This window comes from Eublepharis macularius, chromosome 6, assembly GCF_028583425.1.
Source record: "Eublepharis macularius isolate TG4126 chromosome 6, MPM_Emac_v1.0, whole genome shotgun sequence".
Lineage (NCBI taxonomy): Eukaryota > Metazoa > Chordata > Lepidosauria > Squamata > Eublepharidae > Eublepharis > Eublepharis macularius.
Window position 1 is genome coordinate 77,684,913 of NC_072795.1, and position 12,948 is coordinate 77,697,860.

General features: G+C 43.9%; 1 protein-coding gene across 1 annotated transcript in view; it reads left to right on the plus strand.

Moving 5' to 3' along the window:
* Window positions 1-566: 566 nt before the first annotated feature.
* The window catches only part of CASP7 (caspase 7), a 36,548-nt gene continuing 24,166 nt past the window's right edge, over window positions 567-12,948 (plus strand). The window contains exons 1-2 of the mRNA XM_054983745.1: window positions 567-677; window positions 6,855-6,973. Coding sequence (XP_054839720.1) covers window positions 663-677; window positions 6,855-6,973 — 134 coding nt within the window. The 5' untranslated portion in view covers window positions 567-662. The remainder of the gene's footprint in view (window positions 678-6,854; window positions 6,974-12,948) is intronic.

Genomic DNA, 12,948 nt, shown 5'->3' on the forward strand with positions numbered 1-12,948 from the left:
CTGTTAGTCTCTTGCCATGAAAACCTCAGCCGGGGTCGCCATAAATCAGCTATGACTTGACGGCACTTTCCTCCACCACCCAAAGGGGACCTCCGAAAGCTCGATACAGGAATATTCAGCAAGGGTGCGTGTGGATAAGTGGGACAGGCGGGAAGCCAAAAGTGCCCTGGAAAGGGGCCGCATCCTCTTCACCGCCACACGACCCTCACCCAAGGAGGGCCCGGCTCGGAGCCAGCTGGACAGAAGCGACACCGCGCTCCCCTGGCAGCTCTCCCCAACAGCTGCACCAGCACAGAACAAAGATGAGCATCGCGGTGGGCCGCTGGCAAGGTGCCCGCCCTCCTCCTTGCTGGCCTGGGCACGGTGTAAGCGGCCAGCTACGGGTGCTGTTCCACGCATGAAGAGGCAGGCGGGAAAGTGCCATCGAGAGCCGGTCGTTCACGAGAGCTCCCTATGGCAGCGCGGCCCAGGAGATGGCGCTCTTCCCGCAGCCGGCTGAGAGGCGGGGAAAGGACGGTGGAAACTGCGCTCGGGTCATCCCCGCTCCTTCCTGTCCCGCGGAAAATGCGATAAGGGGGCGGAGGCCGGATTGGCGCTTTTGGTTTCGCTTTTCTTCGTAGAGTTGCGTTGATCTCCCAGGAGTTCCCCGTCGCCTCTTTTGAATGGAGCCCACTAAGGCAAGTCTGTCCGGGTCCGGACTGGGATGGAGGGACCCCCCCCCCCCACCGCCTTGCTCAGTCTTGCTTTTCTAACTTATTCACAGGAATCGCAGTTCTCCTAACTGCTTTTCTCTCCGCTTTGGTGCCTCCTGTTACGTGTTCCCTCAGTCTTTCACTTATCCATTTTCCTTTTAACACTTTGCTTTATCTTTCCGCTTCATACTGTGTTAGGGATAGAGTTTCTGATCTGTCCATTTTAAGCCTTAATCTTAACCCTTAAATTTTCCTACCAGTTTACAGCTCATCCCCGTCTTCCGTCAGCTCCTTGACTCTCCAGTCTAGCCGTTCCTCTCCTTCCTGCTCTGTCATCAGTTCGTGGGGCTACTGCAGTTTCGTGGACGGAGAAAGCGCTTGTTTGTTAATGTAAAATACTTATATGCCGCCTTATCTCCTTGCACTCAAGGTGGCTGGCAATGCAGCGGAAGTAGCAAGGACAAAAAAGCATTATAATCTTCCATTAGCAAACTTACACGGGGCACAGAATAAAAACACAGCCAAATTGCCTTGAGCACTAAATATGGTGAACAGGCAGTATATAAGTTACTGTCGGATAGTAATTACTGTCAGACAGTAATTAAAGTATAACTAATAGTTTGTCTCACTGTTGTACTCTGTGCTAGGGAATACTGACTGCTGATTTTCTGCTTAGTTGGCAAGTGTTTCATCACTGCATCTCCATGTGGTGCAAAGCTGACCTGTGACTTTCAACTCGTGATGGCACAACACTGAATTCTCTAAACCAGGGACTGCTGCAGGCATTTTGTCACCCCATGCACACTCCAGCCATGCCATCCTATCTGGGCTGCAGAGGCACTGGCTCAGGAGCTCATCTGCCTGAACCACCCCTGCTGATACAGCTGCCCAAGTAGACAAACTTATTTGTTCTAATTTATAACACATTATTGTTAAAGAGTCGTTCTTGTTCAGTTATTGTGAACGTATTTCCAAAGTGCTGACTCATGATCACATAAAGCAGGCATTTCCTCTTAACACATTTTCAGTGCCTGGTGAATCATAAGTTGATGCTTATCAGAATGGGGCCTATCAGTTTCCTAGTGCAGGTATGATCAACTTTTTGATTCTGGGGTATTCTTCTTTCCAGATCCCCCATTCTTATGGGGTTATTCCCATTAGCAGCGGCCCAAGTTGCTGCTTAGATTTCTCTTTTTCCTCTCACCCCACATTGATGGGAAAGGGCACTTGCAATGCAAGGAGTGGGGCCAGGTCAGTTGCATACCACTTCCTTGCTTCGTATTGTGATCTTCTCATTGGGAAACAAGAGGTTGCCCCAGAGGCTTCTGTGTCACTTAGTGTCAAGAACTGCTCAGCCAGCTTCACAGGTCAGGGGAAGTCTATCCAGAGTCCACCTGTTCCAAAAGTCAGTAGCTGCCACCAGGTTCCCTCCTAAGTCCAAGCTCCACAGTGGGAACCAAGTCTCAGGCCCAACCAGACTGTACTGGAGAGACAGCAACCTGAATCCCAACCATGGGCCAAAATGGCCAAGACATTATTTCATCTTGAAACAACTGAACCAATGAATCATCACACAGTCGTAAAATATGATTTATTTATTAAGTAAATAAAATACTAAACTAGAAAATGTGCATAAAGGATAGATAAAACATCTCCTTTGGAGGTTTTTAAGCAGAGGCTAGACGGCCATCTGACAGCACTGCTTAGACTGTGAACCAAGGCAGATCATGAGGAGGACAGCAGGAAGGGTTACATCAGTTCTTAGTTCCCGTGGCCCCTTCTTACATGCCCAGGGTAAAGCTGATTGCCACCTTGGGGTCAGGTAACAATTTTCCCCAGGCCAGTTTGGCTAGGGATCCTGATGGTATTTTGCCGTCTTCTGGGCATGGGGTGTGGGGAGGGGAGACTAGATTGTGCAGGGGGTTGGACTAGATGACCCAGAGGTACATTCCAACCCTATGATTCTAATAAAACTAAATATTCTAGCATCTAAACATACCTGACAAAGTCTTTGGTCAGAAACAGACAGTGAACAGCATCAGAGTTTCCAGGAATCAAAGCATGATTGTAAATCCAAGTGGCCATTAGTTAGGAGTCATGTCCAGACCCCAAACTCAAGACAAGACAGAGCAAAAGAACCAACCTTTATTCCCAAAAGCCCTGCAGAGGGGCAAGACATGGCAGTAATGTAAGGACATGCAGCTGAATGAGGACCCTCCAGCACTGCCCATCCCTCACCTGAGAACCAAGCTGGTCCAGATAAGATAAGATGGAATATTACTTGGCTAAGTTGACCTTGATTGCCTCAACTCTTTGTAGCGGGTCCAAGGGTGACTTGCACTTGTGACAGATAACAAATTTTGAGATGGCTCTGAAAATGAGATCATTCTTTTCTGCTTATGCTTTCCCAAAGACTTTCCAAAAGCTTTGCAAGACTCTGGTCAGTCAGGCTTAAACTTTTAAACATAACTTAGGCTAAAAGCAGTCCTGTTCTTCACATGTTGACAGGAAATGGCCTGCAGTTCTTTATCATACCTGATTGGAAGTAAAATGCACCATATTGCTGCTTACCTGATAGGCACCCTTCCAACCAGGAAACCAGAATTTAAATATGACCCTGGCAAGGCCACAACCTTCCCTATGCAAATGTCTCAGGGTCTAACTTAAACTGCATTGCAATCCAAAGTCTTTTGTGCTTCATTTGCACACCAGAGATCTTTAGTTTTTGTTTGTTGTATTGGCATGCGAAGAAAGCAAACATAGATGCTTTGAATGGGATGTAGCCCAATATAAGCAAGACACTCAGTATAAAGTCTTTCTGTGTGTGTTCTTTTGCCTCACCTATGTCAAGTTTAAAGTGGACCTAAAGGGGTGCCTGCCAGATAGGAAGCAACAATCCATTTCACATTCCTTGTGTGTTACTTAAAGATGTGGCAAAAAAAATAACAGAGCAGGGTTTAAATATGGGCTCAACCACCAGCTGACCAACCTTGACCTAATAATTGTGCCTGATTTGTAGATAATGCTTGTTTCCTTTTTAGCGAAAATGTATTTATCCCAGATACATCCTCAAACACAATTTAGATGGAAAATTAACTGATAATAGTAGGAGATTTTGCACAGGCAGTATCCAAAGATGCAACCAAACACTTGGACATATTGTTTCCCCGTTTTTCTTTAAACGCTATACCTCATGTTATATGGCATAGTCATCAGTTACAAAGGAGGCAATGAGGGAGGATTATTGTTTAAGAAATAAAACTCCAAAGCCCTCTTAGGGATTTGGAAATAGTTTAGTTGAATTTTTATATGAATCTCATACGTTTTATCTTATTGTCCTTATCAATAGAAATAATATGAAATATCATGAGCTGCATCCAATAAATAATTTCTCTAGAATTCAATTATCATTAAATTTGTATCAATTCTTTCAATTAATTCCATATTATTTGTGATAATAAGGAGAGCTGAAATGAATTGTGGAAAGGCTGTACTATTGTCAAGCAAATTTTCTAGCTCAAAATTTCTTATAAATGTATATTGTCTTTTCTGATTTGATTCCCCCCTTCCCAATATTTTCAGTTGTAGATATGAAGGTCTTCAGTCTTTGAAACAGTTAATTAAATGTAAATATTTGCATATTGACTTAATATTGATATTGTTTTGAGTTAAAATATGAGAGAACTTGGCAGTATTATTTTTGAAAAATTACTAGTTTGGTTCAAAAAGAAAAAGGCATCCATTTTTTGTTAGGAGGGAAGACCAACTTAAAGTTTAGTTTTATTAAAGAGTGGGTGGAAATTTCTGCTGATTCCCTCCTTGGAATGCAGCCCCCTTGTGCCCTTATGTCTTCAGAACTATATGGGTCATTTTGCAGAAAAAGAACTGCAGGAACTCATTAGCATAACTCATTAGCATTTGCCACGCCCCTTGCCATCACTGGAAGTGTGTCATTGACATAACTGGTTTGCATGTGCCACGCCCCCTGACATCACCAGAAGCGTGTCAGAGGGCAACACCCACACAGACAACAAAGCCAGCAAAGCACAGATTTTTAAATAAAAACTTCCAATGAACACAGTACATCTGGGGAAGGGGGGCATACAGTAACATTCAAGAAGAGTGTGTTTCTATGCATTTCAAGACAGAGCAGCTCCACACAGACAACAAAGCCAGAAAAATACACCGGGGGTGGGGAGGGAAGATATACTCACCACTTGCAGGACTCCGGAGACTGCTGCTGGCTGCCACGACTAGCCTGCAGGCCGGGATGATGGGCAGCACAGGCCGCAGCGGTGCTGGATGCCAGTTCTGGAGGCCGCTGTGGGCTGCGTGCCGCCTCGACCACCCTGCAGGCTCGGAGGACAAGCACTGCAGGCTGCAGCGGTGCCAGCTGACCATGGCGGAGTGTTCCCACACCTGGCAGTTGCCAGATCAGGGCCATTTTGGCCCCAACACAGGCCGAAACGGGCCCAAAACGGCTCAAAATATCAATTTTGGGCACATTTTTGCCTGGATAGGGCCCAAAAGAGCCCAGATTGGGTTGGTGCTGGGCAGGGGAAGGGTCCCCTGCCAGACAAGGACCCAATCCTGGTGGTTTTGGCCCTGACCCCAGCCAGAAATGGCAGTTTGGGGGCTTGTTTGGGCCTGGATCATGGCCAAAACAACCTGGACCTGGTCAGTGCCAGACGGCGGAGGGTTCCCCCACCCGACACCGACCAGATCCGGGCCATTTCGGAGCCAATCTGGGCCATTTTGGCCCCGATCCAGGGCAAAATGGGCCCAAAATGGCCAGAAATGGCGATTTTAGACCCGTTTTGGCCCGGATTGGGGCTGAAATGTCTGGGACTGGGTCAGTGCCGGGCAGGGGAGGGTTCCCCCTCCTGGCACTGACCCAATCCCAGCTGTTTCGGCCCCGATCCATGCCGAAATGTGCCCCAAAAGGCCTAAAATGGCCATTTTCGGCCCCTTTCAGCCCGGATTGGGGCCAAAATGGCCGGGATAGGGTTGGTGCCAGGTAGGGATGGTTCACCTCCCGGCACTGACCTGATCCGGGCCATTTTGGCCCTGATCCAGGCCAGAATGGGCCGAAAATGGCCATTTTAGGCCCGTTTTGGCCCGATACAGGCCGGAAAGTTCGGGACCAGGTTGGTGACAGACAGGGGAGGGTTTGCCCTCCTGGCACTGACCCAATCCTAGCCGTTTTGGCCCCGATCCAGGCAAAAATGGGCCCCAAAAGGCTGAAAACAGCCATTTTGGCCCATTTTGTCTGGGATTGGGGGAGGGTTCCCCTGCTTGGCACTGATCCAATAGGAGCCCTTTTGGCCCCGATCCGGGTTGTTTCGGCCCAAACTGAGGATGAAACAGCCGGAAATGGCCTCAAGTAAGGTGGGCGGGGCCACCTGACTGTTGAGGGCACTGCCGGAACGGTGTTCTGGTGCGTTCCCCCTCCAAATGAGCCCTGTGGCTGCATACAATCTGGTATATGTGACCAACTGAATTTGTAAAAAACAAAAACTGTGAGTTTAGTGACTTCTGCTGGCTTATTTGCTAGGCTGGATTGAGGTGCCAATTAAATGTTAACTTTGATGACATAATGAACATTCCTGGGATAAAGGGAATGTTTCCTAAGAACCCAGTCCAGTTGGTACCTTATGCAAAAATGCAACTTGCTGCTGAAAAAGAAGGATACAGATGGGAATGTGGCGGTCGGGTACTCCAGCCCCATGCTTCATAACTACAGATTGTCTCGTTAGTGTAAAATATTAAATTTGGCGAGATTTATCATTGCTCTGAAAGTAATTAACATAAAATAATTCTATTCCTCAGCAGCTCTGTATTCATAGAAGAATATTCATTATCAACAGACCTTCTCCCCAGTAGCACTCCTGCTGTAAGTGCAAAGCAATGTGCGCATACAGGGGAGGGCATGGATTGGACCTCAAAGTTGAATTTTTAAAAAAAAAAACTTGAATGGTTTCAAAATTCAAGTGTGTGAATTCAAATTTTAAAATTTTCCTGATTATGAGTGTGTGTGAATTTTTAATTCTAGTAACAAAGGTCTTGTGTAATTCTGAAATGTTGATGAAGTCGCTGATCACTCCTAAGAGTCCTTTTAGAAGTGGCTGTCACTAAGCTGAGTTTTTGTTTTCTTCGATATAGCTGGGAGAAGACATTTCTGATCCTGCATTACTGCAGGTGGATAAAGGTGATGGAGAAGATCATGAAGATACACCAGATGCAAAGCCAGACAGAAGAGATCGGTTATCGATCTTCGGAAAGTAGGTAGCACTTTACCAAAAAAAAATATTTAGTATGTCTAAAGCTCTCTTTTGCATTAAAGGTTTTCTTCCCAATTCTTCTGTAAATCAATAATTCTCTGATGTCTTTGTATAAATTAATTCTGGACCTTTCAGTAGGGTACACAGAGAAGTATAACAGGAAAATACAGACTTCTAAATTGTTCCACCTAATTCTTTCCTTATTTCATATAACCTATTTTAGGAAAATGCATAAAACATTCAATTTATTGAAAATATAAACAGAAGTGCTCTTCTATAGCATTTATATCACTCTGAGCTCATTGGAATAAGGGTGGGGTAAAAACTTTAATAAAAGGAAGTGGTAATAATTTTTTTTAAATTTTAAATAAACAACTTTTATTAATTATAAACAGAAACAATAACAATAAACATTAAATTGCAAATACGTGGAGTAATATATTGGTTATATAAGCTTGCAGGTTTTGAAGAAAAACATTTAAAACACTTGCTTACTATAATTTGTAGTTCATATACTACAAGAATAAGTCACAGTATATTGGTATAGTTGGTTTAGTTCATAGTGCTAGACTTTCAATATATCTTGGTATAGATGGTTGGGAGGAAGTGTTTCAGTTTTGTCAATGAAATTTAAGAAAGACCACCATTTTTCATAATAGTTAGATGTCGAGGAATTAGCCGATAAATTGTCTGTTATTTTATCTATAATGAGCTGATTCCACATGCTGGAGTACCAATGGTTCAAGGATGGTGGAGACTGTTTTTTCCAAAAATATGCTATTGATGATTTTGCTATGGCAAGTAGATTAGTAATTAAATCTCGTTGAGGCGTTGGCACGTTTACAAGTGGTAATAATTTTTAAAGTCATAGGATTAAATTGATAGAGGGCCAAATGGCAATATACTATGAATTAATAAGGAATTGATATAAAGTATTAACTATTAAGAGCCCAAACTGCACCAATTCATATAATGTTATTCATATAATGTTTCTAGCCCTCTTAAGAATTTTTTTTCCATTGGAGACAATTTAGAATAAGATGCATGCATTTTAAATTATGTGGCAATGAAGGCAGCTTGAGGAGAAATTTGGAAGAGAGAAACAGTAACAGGGAACTGGCTAAGAAATAGCCCTTCTCACCGCCGCTTGTCCATTCTCAGGGACTAATCCTAAGCAAGTCTATTCTGAAGTAAGTCCCATGTTATTTAGTGGGGCTTACTTCCAGGAAAATATCTTTAGGGTGGTAGCTTCTGTTGTTTTTCCTGCTCTGAACAGCTAGTACTACATGGCTTGGGCATAATAGTAGTTTGGGTTATAAAACAAAGTTATACTCTAGGTGGAAAAAAGCAATTTGTGTTTCTTGGTTTTCATTACAAGCCAGATATGGGTGAGAAGCAGAGCAGAAAGCTTCCACTTCTCCTCCACTCTTTAGAACCCTTTTCTTTTCAGGAGAAAGCCAAAAATCTCCCACTGGAGCATCCTTGGCAACCCAATCCAACAATGCAGCTCCTTTAAATATCTTGGGGTAACCTTTAAAGAGACTCTGGATTGGAAGGCACACCTGGCGATGGTTAAATCCTCAACGTTAAGGATTGTAGGGACAATCATATATTTTTTTTCATACAAAGGGGGGTCGACTGATCCAGCAGATCCAGCACTGAAATTATTTAAGAGCAAGGTCGTCCCACACCACCTATATAGAGCTGAAGTGTGGGGATGGAACCAGTATATTCTAACCAGTCTTGAGGTAATCCAAAAGCAATTTTTGAGATGGATTTTGGCTTTACCCAAAGGATAGTTTGGTATACTGTACTGTTTTTATTTATTTATTTATTTATTTATTTATTTATTTATATCATATTTGTATTCTGCCCTCCCCACAAGTGGGCTCAGGGCAGATAACAACCTTAAAATCATTTTAAAACGTTCCATATTAAAACATTAAAACATCATATAAAAATAACAGCACTCTTTTGCCAGGCGGCACCAATACTCCTAATTACCAACCATACAGCAGTACAGCTGGCTATAGCAGCACAGTAACAGCAGCTGAAAAACAGTGGTGGGCAACTTTCACAGGGAGGGGGGCAGATGTTGCATCCTCCAGGCAGTGGAGGCCCAACCTCAGCCATGAGCCTTGCGGAACAACTCTGTCTTACAGGCCCGGCAGAAAGATAGTAAATCCTGCCGGGCCCTGGTCTCAGTAGACAGAGCGTTCCACCATGTAGTAACCAGGACTGAAAAAGCCCTGGCTCTAGTCAAGGGGAGGTGGGCCTCCTTGGGGCCAGGGACCGACAACAGTTGTTTTTCTCCCAATTGGAGGGTCCTCCGGGGAATATACGGCGAGAGACAGTCCCTCAAGTACGCTGGCCCCAGTCCACCCAAGGCCTTATAGGTCAATACCAGAACCTTGAACCTGATCTGGTACTCCACAACCTGTTCCCGACCGTGGAGAAAAGAGACAAGCCACTGTAAGGCAGTCCCTTGTATCCCCACATTGACAAGGCGGTGGGTTAGAAGATTGTAATCAACTGTGTCGAACTGTGCTGACAAATCCAGTAATATCAGCAGCGCCGAACTGCCTCGATCCAGATGTCTGCGAAGGTTGTCCATGAGGGCGACCAGCAGCGTCTCCATCCCATGTCCTGGCTGGAACCTGAACTGAAAGGGATCTAGGGCCGAGACATCCTTCAGGAAACCCTGTATCTGTTCCACCGCTGCCTGCTCAATCACCTTTCCCAGAAACGGGAGGTTCAAGACTGGGCGATAATTGACCAGGTCGGTAGGGTCCAGTGATGGTTTCTTCAAGAGAAGTCTCACCACAGCTTCCTTTAATGGCCTGGGGAAAACCCCGGTGCCCAAGGATGTGTTAAGAATGGCCTCCAATGAGGACCGTAGACCATCGGCACTGGCCTTTACCAGTCACAATGGGCATGGGTCCAGTGGGCATGTGGTGAGCCTAACTGATTGCAGGGTCCTGTCAATCTCCTCCCCAGAGAGTGGACTGAACTGATCAAATATTAGTATATGTGCTGCCAAATATTGACCCTAAAGACGGCCAAGGGGGTCTCTAGTTCCTTTACTGTATCAACTGTGGCTGGCAAGTTGTTTAGTTGTTTTAATTAATTTTAAGTTGTGATACTGGAAGTTAACAGTTTATTAGCTGATGTGATGTTTGGAAAATTTGTGACAGCCTATGACTATAGACAATAAACTCTGCATCTGCATCTGCACCCTTTCCAGAAGCTGTTGCTTGAGGCAGGTGCAGTGGCTCAAGCTGGCTGAAGTAGTTTCTCTTGTGAACAGATCTGCTTAGGAGGAAAGCAGTCAGCCTTCTGTGTTTAACATCAGTTACTGTCCTAACAAGTGGATCTCCTAATGTGGAAGGAGGTCTTTGCTTCTCATCATAATTTCTTTTCTCCCTGTTCCATGGAATTCTTTTTTGGGTGGTCTGTAAAGTTCATTGGAGAAGGGAAAGAGGATCTAATCATTGCATTCTTAGTACAGACAACTGCATGCTACAAATAAAGCAATGTTAATTTATTTAAAATGTCCCCTTTAGAAGTTAGAATGCTATAGTCCAGATCAAATTTTGAAATACTAAACTAGTAGTTGCTAGTTATTTTATTTTGTGGCAGTGATATTAATGTACTGGGTGTTAACCTGTGTTAAATTGTTCATAGCTTATTCTCTGTTTACTCAAACCTAGGCATTGTTTGTTGTGGGAAAGCACTATTACAAATGGGCTTGGCAGGGTAATGTAGAAGGTGTGTCACACCTTACTTATAGGCTAAGGTTACTAATGTTTGGCCATTACTGACTTTCATTTTAAAAGGCCAACTTCTGGGAGCTGGCAAAGCAATCAGTCCTGATTAGTTTGGATGTGTGTTTAATTTCTTTTGTTTAATAGATGTGTGTTTAATTTTCTTTTGTTTATTCACCTGGATGTATCCAGTTTGATATAGTGGTTAAGAGCGGCAGGACTCTAATCTGGAGAGCTGGGTTTGATTCCCCACTCCTCCGCTTGAAACCAGCTGGGTGACTTTGGGTCAGTCACAGCTTCTCGGAGCTCTCTTAGTCCCGCCTACCTCACAGGGTGATTGTCATAAGGAAAATAACAGTTTTTGTAAACCGCTCTGAGTGGATGTTAAGTTGTCCTGAAGGGCGATATAGAAATCAAATGTTGTTATTGTTATATTATGATTATCATCTGTTACCCTCATAGGAGTCTCAGTTTTCATGTTAATAAATACTGTACCTAACAGCAGTGATACCCAGTGGTAATATACAGTGTGACTTGACTTGTCCAGCTTTATTTGGCCCAAATTTGTTGCTTTTTGGTTTAAAATATGCAGTACTGGTTATCTCTTCCTTTGCATTGAGTTTTACATGGTATGGGATATGTGGGTGACTCCAGGATCAGGAAAGCATGCTCATCAGTGCCAGCTTAGACACTTCAAAATGACATGAATTAAGGATTTTTGCAATGTGCTTGAGGATATCCTTTCTTGAAAAAGACTTTATGCCCAGATTAGGATGAGGAAGAAAAGTGGTCAAAGGTCTTAAAGTAGTCACATGTAGGATGGTGTCTTATACCGAGTCAGAAAGTTGGTCCATGTAGCTCACTATTATCTGCTCTGGTTGGCAGCAGCACTCCAGGGTCTTTGACAGACAAGGGTCATTCACAAAAACTGGAGATACCTGGAATTCACCTTCTCCATGCAAAGCATGTACTCTACTACTGAGGGAAGCTAGTTACATTGTTCTTCACAGTTTATTTTTTATTTGAGAATTTACATGGCTATATCAGCTTGAAAGTATAGAGAAATTGGTCTATGCTAGCAGACAAAAATACAGGCTGTGACAGAGCTGTGACAAAGAGTGTTTTACAGGCTGTGACAGAACATTTTACTCCTGTGCATATGCAGCAGATTGCTAAAGGACAATTTAAGAAGCAGAGATAAAAAACGTCAATTCTCTTAAAAACCGTCTCTTCAAACAGTCTCTTCATAGAGGGTAGGTCTATCGGTGGTTATAAGCCATGGTGACTAAAAAGAGCCTCTACATTCAGAGGCCATAAACTTCTGAATACCAGTGCCAGGAAACAGCATCAGGGGAAGGCCTCAGCCTTAATGCCCTGTTGCTGGCCTTCCAGAGTAACTGGGTGGCTACTGTGTGAGAAAGTGGACTAGATGGACCTGTGGTCTGATCCAGCAGAGCTCTTCTTATGATTCTTAAAACTATCCATTCAGAGAACCCTAAACTAAATTGACAATAGTTTTCTCTTCATGGTGCTTGCTATCCTGCTACACCCTGCCCCCAGTTGCTAGCTCCTGTCCTACATGTTTTTATAAAATATGGAGTGAATTCTTTCTAAGAATTCTCCATGTGTCCTCAGCATGTCTCCTTTTGTCTTTCCTAACTGAGAAGTATCTTGGCAAAAGCAAGAAGGGAGGGAATACAAGTAGGAAAATTCTGGTATACAGCCAACAGCCTCTGTCCACTCCATCAGGAAATTACTTAAGACGAAGACAAGAGGAATACACAAACGACCGGAGCATTCTCACTTGGGAAGAAAAGCATCCTGACTGACATTGATCCCTTCCCCGAGGTTATGGGGGCAGAATTATCCCTTCCCCGAGGTTATGGGGGCAGAATTATCTTCCAGCTTTCAGCTTTTACTGAAACATCCTTCAGTATGTTTCCTGTCACAGGAGCAAGAAAAGGGTTTGCAGGGAGCTCTCAGTTGGAGTCTGCTGCTTGTTTCATTTAGGTTTGCTTCCTTCTCCATTTCATCTCCTGTACACCATATCTCTCCCCCACTTCCATCTTAAAAAAAACCTTCTCCCTTCCAACAGCCACAGGGGTAGGAGCTGAATTTTGGCTGAAGCAACCCAGGCCACTAGAGGAAAATAACTTGAGTTAAAGAAATGATAGACCAGCAACCACAGGTAAATAAAACCTATGGAGGAGG